The 14188-nt window shown below is 36.2% G+C and overlaps 1 protein-coding gene across 1 annotated transcript; it reads right to left on the bottom strand.

Annotated features, from left to right (window-relative positions):
* Positions 1-7205: 7205 nt before the first annotated feature.
* LOC119644031 (P protein-like) lies at positions 7206-12276 on the bottom strand. Its single transcript, XM_038043561.1, has 10 exons — positions 12173-12276; positions 11309-11562; positions 11100-11238; positions 10207-10859; positions 9890-10144; positions 9137-9466; positions 8704-9051; positions 7665-7812; positions 7510-7603; positions 7206-7443 (listed from the first exon to the last, which is right to left on the bottom strand). The coding sequence occupies exons 2-10, from the start codon at positions 11396-11398 to the stop codon at positions 7359-7361; spliced, it is 2142 nt and encodes a 713-aa protein (XP_037899489.1). The 5' UTR covers positions 11399-11562; positions 12173-12276; the 3' UTR covers positions 7206-7358.
* Positions 12277-14188: the final 1912 nt, after the last annotated feature.

Raw genomic sequence — 14188 nt, forward strand, 5'->3', positions numbered from 1 at the left:
TTTATCACACTTTAACATAATTGTGCAAAACGATAATTCCACTGATGACTGACTGACTACTGATGAGCGGCGATCATAACTTTGAAATATATTTCCACCAAAAACAAAAAAGACTAAATAGCGTACACTTAAGCTCAAGATCATGCACGATTTTAGGAAAATTGCTGGAAACCTCTTATTAATAAACGTGCTCGCTGCTTAAAGCATTTAAAGATGAAATTCCCCTGAAGGCATGTAAACTTGTATGAAAGATTTTTGCGATTAAATTGACAATTTTAATGAATATTTATATGTGTATATTAATAAATGCGCAAAGCATGTGCACTCACTCGGTGGGATATGCCTTAATATACTTGTGCAAAAAAAACTGTTTTCAATGCAAAGTATGACAAATATTTTTCAAGGCCATTTCAATGAAATTCACTTTCTGGGGCTACATCTGCCCTCTTTCAAAAGCTACTCTCGAAAATTTGTACTTTTTTTTAACTTTACTTTACCAAGCGCGTGAACCGTTGACTAAATATCCATGTGAACGAAGACGGGGGCGAACAACGGACGTTGAAATATTCCAGCCCTAGATGAAGTTATGTTACACACAGACTGATGACGATGCGCGCAGCTTTTGCTACGAGAAAGGATAGGTGGAAGTTCAAAAGCATCTTTCAGGTTTTTACAAGTTTTCTAAATTTCGTCAATTATTCTCATTCTTTCAGAAACTTCCCGAATGGACTACACTTTTCAAGTAAATTCTATCTATACGACGCTCAAATTGCACAGAATTTCTAACAAATTCAGAAGAAAAAAAAATTTTGAAGAATATTTACGCGTCCATGCCATCAGCGCCGGGAAGAGAGAGAAAGCATTGAACATTCTGTTTAACGACAAGTATTGCATCTACGCAAAAATGGGGACTTCGAAAGGTAAAAATACTTTAGCACGTTGGAGAGGTTTTGTCCACTTTCCGCAGTCTTTAAGCACCGCGTGAAATTCATTAAAGTCTTGATGTGTTTGACGTCGGTATCAATTGGCGAATCTGAACAAACAATAAAATCTTGAAGATGAAAGTCGGCTCAGCAAAGATTCGCTATTGACTTTCAAAACATATATTCGCTTACGTCATTGCACCAGTACGATCGCACATCCTTTTGTGTGTTTGCTTAGTACGAGTATATTCGTTTCTCGCTTCATGTTTACAACACATGCAATTGACTTTATATAAATCATGGATCGCGGATCACGGATCTCGTTATTCTTAAAACATAGTCTTAAATCTCTGTTGTCATTTAATGCACACATGAAGGTAGAACGTACTGGAAGTATTTGTCCACATTAAGCTACGGTGCAATGCAAGATTGGTGTCAAACTGCAAGTCGATTGATAGTTTCTATAATTCTTGTAACTTTTCTCTCTTTTTTTGTTTTCTTTTAAGGTCGCTTCAATATTTGAAGTGTTGTTATGCTTGTGCACGTTCATTTTCACACAATTTTAATCTGTAACATTTATCTCAAAAAACGTGTGGCAAATATGTGTATGTATGAATTAATTGCAACATTTTGATGAAAGGCATGTATTAAGAAAACATACTCTCCGATAAAATTGAATTCCAGAGCGTTTGCGGGGCTAACGCTGAAACGATGAGTCATACTTGTTGCCGTAGGGTCCTTCAATTAAAACGCTGTCTTTCCGAATTAGTTAGTTAGAAATAAGTTTTACTTTCTTTTTGTTTGCTGATAATGCAGAAGTCACATTTTTATGTGATTTCGACTTTTTAACACGTTCAATATTCAATTACAAGGTAACAGTAAATCACGTAAATCGACACTCAGTAACAATAATGAAAGGCAAGAGAAATGTCGATATAAATTTCAAAAATTTTCTTTTGCAAACGATCAACCGAGCAGTGGAGGAATGTTCACTTCTTTATGCGACTTTCACAGACAACGTTTACAAGCGTAATAAGATGAATTGCTTCAAGTTAGTCTTTCAACTGCCGATCTTATTTCGTCCGAGAAATTGTACCGAATAAGTACAGCAATCAGTACCTTCTATGAGCATAAGATGAAAAACGTTATTTCCTAACGTTCTCGCGCTCTTACACTAACTATTCGCTCTCATAATTATTAATTTCACATACATACCGTATATATTTATGCACATATTTATATTACTTGATGGGATCATCATCACATCATTCACTTAAGCTTACTATGAGCACGAATGTGATAAAACGTAGAAACAAGGTGGCCAGTATAGCAGCTTTGAACGGAAAGCTAAGCTTTTCTCGTAGAGATATTCACAATACCGGCATGAGATGTGAACGTTAAGTATTTACAGGGAACACCAACAACCAATAAAGAAATATATTTTCAACTAAATTGAATATCGAAATCGATTTAACCATATCTGTCTGTCCGTCCGATTGGTGATATAACATTTGCGACTTCATCGTTTATTTCACAAGATGAAATTTAATCGCAAATCATTGTGTATTAGATTAAGTTCACTAATGATCTTAATTGCTCTATGATTTCATTTCTTTCCATTCCTATTGTCGTACGAACACTTTAGTGCCTTTTAATGTACAACTTTTCCAGTTTATTGCTAAATTTTTCCTTAATGTAATCGCAGGAGAAAGTTTAAAAATCAAATTGATCGGAATATGAGTTTGTTGACAATTAATAGGTGAGTCCTTAAACTATCTATATATATCGTACAGTTACCTACAAGACGCTATTAAATCGCAATAAGATGTGATCATCGAATTATCATATTAATAAAGAAAAGGAAAGAAAGATGTTGCGGCCTTTTTGAAAAAATGCCGTCTATGGAAAACAAAGTCGTAGCGCTACATGCCACATCGATTATGTGGGGCACACAGACGCAAGCGATTATTAAGTAATTTTTCCAGAACAACGTTAACAAGGTACGCTGACTCGTTGAAAGTTCGTTGAAAGTTCGTTGAAAGCTGACTTTTAAATACTTTGAAAATATTTAGATGATCCTCCATGCGAAAGACGTTCAAGTGTTAAAGGGCTTACAAGAAAATTATTTCTTCCTGAAGGTATGTCATCAGAAGTAAATACGTACAAAGAGGAGCATCTCTTAAAAAGTACCTAAAATATTAATGAGTATATACATAGTTTGTGAAGAATTCAGTGTTTGTTGTTGAAAATTCCAAAGGCAAAGACAAATATGGCCTCAGTATTTACATATAATATGTGATAGGCAAAAAAATATATTGGCCATTGTTACAGCGATCATTTAGTGTTTCTAATATAGTATAATGAACAAGGTTAGTACTACAACAACCGCAAGGACTACTACATTTGTGCTTGTAGTGTATATAGGGTCTTTCAGTAAGAGATTTTAATTTTCTTCATGCAATAGAGGCAATATTTGTACGGAACACAGCCGGAGTTCCTGCCATTCTGATCAGGTGAATTTTGCCAGAAGACTGGCAGCCTCACATGCCAAACCTCGAGCGTCGAATGAATATAGTCGTTTTCTTAGCACTGATTTACTGATTAGTTCAGTAAACACAATGTTTTTATATTTTGATACATTTCGGACTTTCGATAATATTTCAGAGTAAGGGCTTGTCGAATTGTGAGAATAGGAAAATAATTTGCGATTTCTATGAAAATTATATTCGCTTGATTACACTTCACATGGCTTTTGAAGCTTTGTCGTATTGAAAACTCACCAATAGCAACTTCCGAGGATTATAAAAGTTGCTTTTATTTACATACTAACCAACCGGATGACATGAAGCTTCTTCCAGATGTTAACGACGGTTGCACTAAGATTGAAAACAAACCTTTCCATAGTTATTACAAGCGCGTGAGTATTTTAAAAAAACAATTGATTTCAGTACAATGTTTTCTAATGCAGGAGCGTTTTTTCTTCTCATATGTGTACTAGGTCAGTTAACTGTCGTAGGCTTTGTTGCGTATTTAGGGCACGTGCCAACTCCGGTAAGTATTTTAAAAGCTAGAATAGTTGTATTTCTCGATAGCCAATGTTGTTTATACATTATACGTCTGTCTGCAATATTTAATTGCTTAAATGTTAATTTCAGTTACTCTTCGATGATGGACAAGAAAAGCATTTGGATATAACTTTCGGTCCTTTCACCATATTTTCTTCAAAACTCTCGAAGTTTTCTATCGCTTGAACGTTACTCAGAACCTTAGTTGCAATTTTACTTATTATTATTCGAATTTCTTTAGTTAGCGAATTTCTATTATGTTGATGTTCCTCGGTAGACGCTTATGGTTTTTCGATTTTCTTTCGACCTTTGTCTGTGTCTGTTAATTTTATTGCCTCAACTCCTTTCCGAATATCTGCTTCCATTTGTGTTTCTTGTTCTTCAGTTTTTAATTCGAAATATTTCTCCCGCGAGAGCAAGAGAGAGAGAGAGAGAGAACTTTATTTGTACATTTTTTTAAATTAATTAAATTTAATACAGAAAAAGCCTTTCTTTCTTCTAGTGCTTTCTTAATTTTCTCTTTCTCTTGTTCCTATTTCTCTCATGAATTAAATCTTGCATTATTTGCAACGTCTTTAGCCAGAAGAGAGAGAGTAGCACTAATAGACCTTAGGTATTGCGATTTTCATCGGAATAAGCCTTGTGAGTTTGCAGTGTTTCATTTTGTGCTCTTGCCTGGAAAAGATTATAAAAAATGATTCTAGAAAATCGCACACGCTTACATGTAAATCGGCGTAGATAGTGGGCATGAAGCTGCTGATGCAAAAGATTTCAGAAAGGACGTCGGTTGAATACAACGTTTTCACATTTCTTTTGTAAATCGAAAGATGTGCAAACTTTGAAAGCTTATATATCTGTTTGGTTGTGTTGGCTATGCAACTTTATTTAATCTATATTATAATTGAAAAGCATGATCGCGTGCTTCAATTTAATCAAAAAATCCCCTCCTTTCGTTAATAAAACTCCGCTCATGGTAATTTCCAAGTTTTTAAACTGTTCTGGTCACAGTACACGTTTGTGCAAATGCACAAGTTCGCAAGTTTGAGTTACGACTACCTTTTATTATATCGATCGGTTGAAAATCGTTTTCTAGATGAAGATAAGCTTGTCTATAGGTCTGATGCCTGTCCGTGTATTCTTGCGCTCAAACTACAAATCTCAATTTTCGAAATATTTGATAGAATTTGTTAGACAGACTTGGCGAGGCGAATGCCATTGAAGCGGTTGGGGTTCGATCGAAAAATAGTGTAATTGTCGGAGTTTCTGAACAAAAATTACTTAGTAATAATCGTTCCTACAGAATCTGAAGCTTGAAAAAGTTAACCCTTCTGCATTTGGACCTCGTAAGTCCGTATTTTGATCCCAATATAAGGACTTTGATGAGAGATACCTCTTTACATACCCAAAAAGTCGAGATTTTAATATTTGTGATAAAAATTGGTCGCCGCACTATATACAGGGACTCTCATGAAGGTAAAGTTTTCTGTGGCGTCAGACTGTGATAAGTAAGTCTTCGATAAGTAAAATTAAATTTGAACCTAGTTAGTTGACGTTTTGAGTATCCTCCAATATGAAATCCTATGCCTTCACTTAAAAATAGTGTATAACTTTTGTTGGATTATTACGAATATGAGTGAATATATTAGGCGAAACAGTGTAGGGTAGATCATTGTACGCTTTGCCCGACTACAGCGTTCTTATTTGCTTTATATAAAATTATAATTAATCGGTACACATAAAACATAAAACAATACAACAATTAAAACAACTTTGATTTTTCATGTTTGTTGTCGACTGTTTTTATTTTCTTTCTCTTTTTTCGCACTTGTTCTGGAAATAGTTTGTTAATTTAAATGGATCTACACATTGGCTGTAAAATTCATAGAATGGAGGAGGATGTAAACTAAAACTGTACACTTCTTCCACTTACTTTGCTATTTTGTGGGCGTTTGAAATAAAAGATCAGCCAGAGTGTCAGCATTCACCTAAACTTAACAGATGTGGTTATCACTACGAATAACCACATAAATTACATAACATTAAAATATAATTTATAAACCAGATTACGGAATTTGATCGACGATGAAAAGAGACAAACTAAAAATTCAAGTTTGCAAATGCGTGAGATTTATTCGATCATCGGCCCACAATACTCAATACATATTCAGCCACTCTCCGATATTTGACTGTGCTTATGCGTTTTGAGCTTAACTCCGAAAAGGAGTACAGAAGAAAAATCTCAGATGTGCTTAATGTTGATACCAAGCCCCTGGAGTAGTAGTTGCGGATTCAATAGATAAAAAGGCATTTTTTTTGCTACATATATTATAACAATCCAAAGAGATAGGTAAACAGATGTTCATATCAGTTGCGAATATTTCCGTTATTCCATTTGCAGCTTTTTACTTTCATGACAGTTTCGCAATAGTTCGTTGTACTTTTTATCCCTTTTTTTGTTTCGCTCACATAATGAACCAAAGAGGTTTTTCAGCAAACCTTCGGGCAATTTCAATTAAAAGTTTCAATTGAAAATTTCGCTCTCCTTCATCCGATTTTATTTCAACGTATTAACTTTCGATTTTGGTTCTCTGAGACTTTAGTTGTGTTTTCATTTTCATTCAATTGCTATTCACGTCTACTTGCATTCATGGCAGAGATCTTTTGTGAAATTTCCAAAGATAAGGAAAATATTCCCTTTTCTTGTAATCGTACAAAGGATGATACCAAACCCCGCATATTGGAATTTAAACAAAATGTTTATTTTCAGGAGATTTTTAGTTTTTCTTACAACTTTTAGAAACATTTTTCGCATGATTACTAAGTGTAAGTAACTTATTTATACATTGCCCTGCAAGTAAAGTCTATGGTAGAATATGATGACTCGAAGAGAACCAGGGTTGGATAGTATTCGTGTCACTTTAACTTATAATCTAATAATATTTTAACGTTAACGTAAAGTTCATACAGATATGCGATGATGAGTGGAAGATGGCCCGAGCAGGGGAATATAGATTTTACTTAACCTAACTAAAATAATAACAAGCATATGCGAACAGAAATTTCGAAATCCCAATAGGACTTCTTATAACTACCCAAGCTGCCGACACAAATTCATCACAGTTGTAACCGCCGACGGGTTACAAGTATTTTTTTGCACCGTGAAATATTAACTCTTTCGAAGTCATCTAAATAGGAAATTTGTATAACAAAAGAATTGCAATTATACACGCTCGCGCGTACGCATATATTTTTTCTCTTCTTACAAGCGCCTCGACACTACCTAGTACCTAGTTATGAACTAAATGTATAAATATTATCTTTTAAATAAATGTAGCCATAAAAGAATAACGATTTCTCCCTTCGTCGCGCATCAATGCCACGAGAAAATTGCATGACTTACTAAAAGGTAAGCGGTGGATACTAGAATACTGCCGATCATAACGGGGAAGCCTACTCTGTAAATATAAAGAATTTGGCTTAACCGACTTGTAATTCAACCGAATTTGCTCTCGAAAACGTACTTGAAGAATTGAAGGAAGGTAAACTTATAACCGTGTTGTTCTGCAACACCAGCGCAGACAACATTCGCCGAAGCTCCAATCAATGTGCCATTGCCTATGAAAGTGGAAACCTTATTACATACATGCATATTACATTTATTGAAGTGTTTTCGTACCTCCCAAACAAGCGCCAAATGCTAGGGCCCAAACTAGCGGCTGCAATGGCAAATTGAGTGCTTTGTTTTGGGCTAACGATATTGTTATTTTAACCATCATAGTCGTCAAAGGTATGTTATCCACAAAGGCTGACGCTATTGCTGAAACCTTGAGCAAAAAAATGAAATGAATGTGGAGGAGAAAATACTTTTATGATTTCTGTACCCATCACCGAAAGATAAGAGGTATATTCATTTTGTCAAAAAGTTTGCAATGCCCAGAAGGAAGCATCAGCATCAAATTCTAAATCAATTAAAACATGTCCATCTGTCCGTCTGTGTATATTACAATGTTACAGCTCTTGAATGCACCTAAATATGGCTTGTTTGTCTGTCCATCTGTCTGTTTGGGTAGCTTTGTAGTATTTGTGATAAACATTCTTCCGTTAGCGAAAACGAAGATATTGTCCACAAGTTTGCAAAAGGTTTTGGAATCGAACTAAACTTTCAAAGAACACACCTACAACGCCCACATGCTTATTAGGCAAAAACGTTTATTTTAAAAATAGAAGAAATCAGTCTCTTTTAGCGCTTGTAAAGCGTAGGACACACGTGTCGACGAATATTCGTATTTAGTTCGCCAGTGGATTCATTAAAAAAGCCTGCCTGCTTTGGCCGAAAGTTGGTTGAAATCGGTGGCAAATAGTGCTTGGAAATATCACATAAATGCGAAAAATTTGAATGGAACGGAACCATTTTATAAACTCGCTCATAATCAGAGCTGTCACACTGCATATGAAAACAAGATTTAGATGGAAATTGGACCAGACTAGCGGTTTCGCGTATGCATTTATTATGCTTAGTTTGCGTTACATGGATCTATTTTTCGGATAGTTCCCAATATAAGAGTCTTACATGATAACAAGGAGTAAATTTTGATATTTTATAATGAAAATAGGTGACGAGTTTCATTAGGGGAAGCACTGCAGAGACTGTGATGAGCTGCCCTGTCTGAGTGTAGCGTTTCTTTTTGCGTCATTTAGTAGAGATAGCAACTTACCCATAGTATAATCAATACGGCTACCATTAAACGTGATTCTTCGCCTACACCTAGTATAAAGTTTTCGGTCATACTTCCAATCCACTCAATTAGGCCTAGCTCTGACAAGGCCTCCATCAAGATGAATAAAGCCGCAAAAAATAATAGCGTTGACCATTCTACTCTCGCCAGGATGGCTTCCATGTCTTCAATGTCTGCTAGAATGATGAGAAATATGGCACCAAGAAGAGCCGTCCAACCTAAGGACAATCGTTGCAGCTCGGGAACTGAGTGTAGGAAGAACAGACTTATCACAAAAATTAAGGCACACGAACACTTAATCAGTAGAGTTTTGTTACGTATAGGATACTAAAAAAAAAGGAAAAACTTGCTATTTTAAGGTTATGTTTAATAACAAAAGCAATTAGTTAAGGAAGGAAGAATGGAAACTAACTTTGGCTTGCAAATTTTCTAGGGTTTGCTTATAGTCTATCGCCGGGTCGATAGTTGTGGCAATTTTCTTTTTTAAGCTGGTCTTCAAACGGTTAACTTTCTTCATCAAAGTCTGTCGCACCAGTTCCTCATCCTTCGAATAAGAAGACAGACTAGCGGCTGCTCTTTTCCACACATGAATTTCGTGGCGTAAATCCTCGATATCTGGCGATTCCTTGAACTGCAAATCACTGATATTTCGAAATTTAAAACGTAGCTGTACATATGTCTGCAACATAACCAAAATCACTCCGGGCAACATGTGAAGTGTGAAAACGGCAAAATTGACTCCCTAAGAGGAGAAAGCTATGATCACTGTAACGTGAATATTTAATGCCCACCACCTCGGCTTCTATGCAATGTAAGTTTACCATACACTTAGACTTGATTTGAAGGTCGAGCTCAGAACGTAATATAAATACGGACAATTGAAATCGAATTATTTTTCGCCAGCTCAAGGCCAGCGTAAGGTTTGATTGGAATCTTTCATATAACATCATTGAATAATTTTTTGGAGAGGGTTCGCTTTGTTTACATTAGTGGGTCGACAAGAAAATAGACGGACCGAGAAGGTTAAATCATATTAGGTTTGCAGATCAATGACAAATTTTTCGTGGATACGTTTCTCAAAATCAATCATAAACTCCTCGGTGGTGGTCTTGAACTTGGAAGTACGATCTGTTGCAAGTTCCGTTAAGTCACTGAAAACATTTACATTTTTTGATATAAAATTGTTGGACGCTATTATGACATTAGGTGGATCCCCTACGGGCGTCAAGGCGCCGCCAATGTTGGAATAGATGACCATACACATGAGAATAGGAACCGGGTTTAGAGACATGACTTCACAAAGCCTAATAGTAACTGGCGTCATAAGCAGCACTGTAGTAACATTATCGAGAAATGACGATAAGACAGCGGTAAAAAGACATAAGCAATTTATTAAGGGCCACACGTGACCGTTTGTAATCTGCAAAAGAGCAACGCATTAGAGGAACAAACAATAGAAACCATGTGAACTATTTATGTCACCTTATAAGCATACACTGCCAAGTAATCGAATACTCCCGTCTCTGATAAAATAGCGACTAATATCATCATACCGAACAGCAGAAGCAGTGTTTCCACATCTATCCACCCCATTATGGTAACCATAGACGGCCTTGAATTCAGAGCAGCTAGTATGCCGACCGATAAAGTGGATGCGATGATTGCGGCAAATGTACGATTTACGATCTCCCAAATAATCATAATATATAGTCCACACAAGACAATGGCTGCATAGATTACCCCTTCTTTCTTGTAAATCGGTGACTTATCTATACAGAGCTGCATTGGAAGTTCGGCTGCTATGGTCGATTCGAAACGTAAGTTCAGCTGACTTATATTCCCATGAGCAGGATTAGTGTCATCGATCGGACTTATTTCGAACTGAGAGGTCTTTTTCGTTTCTCTAGTGTAATCCATAGCTTCTGGATAAACCACATCTAGTTGCCAAACATTTGATACTATTTCCGTATCCGCTGTCTCGCCGCTAATATTGTAATAAACACGTTCCACACACACTTCTAATAGAGGAGGTGGTCGTTGCAACTTATCAACCACTGTATCAGCTTCTTGTAGTCTGAAAGGTCCTTTCAAACTCAAACCTATTCGGGTCAACTCCTCCGTGCTGATGGGAAACACTGCAAAGGAACGACAAAATTAAATGATAAATTTCAAGACTAACAGAAATCTTGTCTGAATCATGAACAGACATCGCGTGCAATTTATGTAGGTCCTACAGCTTGCAACCGTGCTCTGCCTATCAAGCTCATAGGAAATTTTTAAGCGTGCAGAACATACACATATATTTTAGCATAGAAATCTTCGTCGAGCTGCAGGATATGCAATCAATGTAAATAATTAAAGACATAATGACGTACATTTTTTTGCTCCATTTGCTGGTATGCTTATAAGTTTCAGGACATCTACATGTTCGTTCGTGGACATCAGAAACGCGGTAAATACCATCCACACTACCAGCAGCACGGAAATCTTAAACCATATCAAGTATTTTTTCACCTGCGCTTGCGTAAGAAAAAGTAATATAACTAAAGAAACTGTTAAATGCGTTTTGCAAAGTTCAGGTTACCTTAGATGTTACTGACTGCTCTGGATCATCTTGCTGATCGTCGTTGTTATTCTCAACTTCACGTCCATCCAAAATACGCATTTGGCCCATTTCGTTGGTAATATTGAAGGCATTAAATTTCTTAACGTTATCGCTCGGTTTATGATCCAAACAATCATTGTCGTTGACCAAATCGACATCAACGACCCCATTGTTTTGACTTCGTTCATCTACATCATCAGACGGCAAGGGGTCCACATCAGTAGGTTCGTAACCTACAAACCATAAAACGATTTATATACATAACCAAATCAGTCTTCATCAAGTCTACGCTTGTGAAATCTATTTCGCTGCACTGCACGCGATAATAGTGCAACAGCTAAGCGAAGCGACAACTAAATTTCTTTCTGCCATTCCGACTTCAATTCTTACAAATTTCGAAACATTTCAACTGGCAATGTTAGCGCTCGATCCCAGTAAACTGGGATAGATTGATTGAGCTGACTCAATAAAACTTTTGTTTTTGCCTTGTGTCCGAAGAGATGTGCTCTGTATTAGTGGCATCGACAATAAGTATGCAACTTGTGCCAAGTGCAAATGTTACCCACCTCCAAAGCGTGACAAATATGAAATGTGATGGACCGACCGTACATGCATTTATACGAATACGGGAGCATCTAATAGCTCGCTTTAGAACATGATGTTCTTTGCTTTATCAGAAAGCGGTTATTCGCGCGAATAAAACTTTGAAGCCGTAATGGCGATTTCATCAATACATAGTTACACACACACACGCTTATCAAAGAGAGTTCCATTTTATAGCATCTTCGCTATGTATCTTTTTGTCTTATAAATATTTAGCAAACGAAATTCCATAACACATACCATGCAAACGTTCATGCTCCTGGCGAAATGACGCTAAGCTGGGATCTTGTCTGATACGTTCTGGCAAAGCACGCCACACCTGCAAGGCGCCTTCAGTTAGTTCGCTAAAATTAAAAGCAAACATCGTTTAGTTACTATAATTATTCATTTCAAAAGCATTTTCTTTATCAAAAGAACAGCGAATAAGGTCGATAGGGATATATATCAGGAATGTTCCTTTGCGCAAAGTAACAGGTTTGCGAAGGAGAAACTATTTTTTCTTTTGATAAACTGTTGACATTTTTGATAGCAACTGTGTTATTTACACGGAAATATAAATATTAAGCGATAATATCAGTAAAATCAGTGGCTTGGACAATCCGTCCCATTGTGGGGCACCCATGTGTTATCAACATCGGAAATAAGCAACGGATAAAAAGGCAACATTCGGCTTAAGATGTTCTATACATTCGCACTTCTTTGTCATTCTTCCGGACATATTTGCAGGTTTGTGTGTCATAATCAATTTTGGCAATTTTTGTATTATTTTGTGCAGGGGAATGTAAGTCTTTATTAAAAAAAAATGCAAGCCGGTTGAGTCACAACAGAAAACCTATGGCAATTGTTGTATGTGAAAAGTCCGGGACGGACATAAACTCAGAGAAGTTAAAAAGGTGGTGTGATTAGCATTTCAATAAAGGCGTTTCAAGTCAACTCAAGAGTGGGAAGAAAATTCTTTGAAGCATCGGATAGGCTATACTTCACTCAGCCTATGCAGAATTAGTGAAGAACTATGTCAAAGCGAATTGTAAGCAATGCTTGCCATGTTAAAGACAAGAAAATAGATTTTGATAAATAAATCATTTTTTGTTGAACAATTCCGTGCACTATTTACACACAATGTACATTAATTCATGAGCGCAAATTATAAAATATTCAAATGGCTCCCACAACACTTAAGAACGATTCTAATATATACGTATATGTATATATAGCACACATTTATAATATAAACGTACAAATCTCATTTTCAATTGTTATATCGCAATCTAAAATCGGAGACATTGAAGAAAAGGCCTGAGCTCGAAGCTTAAATGCTCGCAACTAGTAAAATAAACGAAATTGCTGTCTGCGATTTAGTTTTAGAAAAAAAAAAAAAAAGATTTTTTTTTTTAAGCACACTTTGCATTGCATGTCTACCTACGGAACGTATGCATACACACATATGCATCTAGAGGAAAGAATGAAAAGTAGGTGGAGGGTCGAAAGTAGTGGAGAGGTGAATATACACTATAATATCATTTTATCACACTTTAACATAATTGTGCAAAACGATAATTCCACTGATGACTGACTGACTACTGATGAGCGGCGATCATAACTTTGAAATATATTTCCACCAAAAACAAAAAAGACTAAATAGCGTACACTTAAGCTCAAGATCATGCACGATTTTAGGAAAATTGCTGGAAACCTCTTATTAATAAACGTGCTCGCTGCTTAAAGCATTTAAAGATGAAATTCCCCTGAAGGCATGTAAACTTGTATGAAAGATTTTTGCGATTAAATTGACAATTTTAATGAATATTTATATGTGTATATTAATAAATGCGCAAAGCATGTGCACTCACTCGGTGGGATATGCCTTAATATACTTGTGCAAAAAAAACTGTTTTCAATGCAAAGTATGACAAATATTTTTCAAGGCCATTTCAATGAAATTCACTTTCTGGGGCTACATCTGCCCTCTTTCAAAAGCTACTCTCGAAAATTTGTACTTTTTTTTAACTTTACTTTACCAAGCGCGTGAACCGTTGACTAAATATCCATGTGAACGAAGACGGGGGCGAACAACGGACGTTGAAATATTCCAGCCCTAGATGAAGTTATGTTACACACAGACTGATGACGATGCGCGCAGCTTTTGCTACGAGAAAGGATAGGTGGAAGTTCAAAAGCATCTTTCAGGTTTTTACAAGTTTTCTAAATTTCGTCAATTATTCTCATTCTTTCAGAAACTTCCCGAATGGACTACAC

This window comes from Glossina fuscipes, unplaced genomic scaffold (genome assembly GCF_014805625.2).
Source record: "Glossina fuscipes isolate IAEA_lab_2018 unplaced genomic scaffold, Yale_Gfus_2 80782, whole genome shotgun sequence".
Classification (NCBI taxonomy): Eukaryota; Metazoa; Arthropoda; class Insecta; order Diptera; family Glossinidae; genus Glossina; species Glossina fuscipes.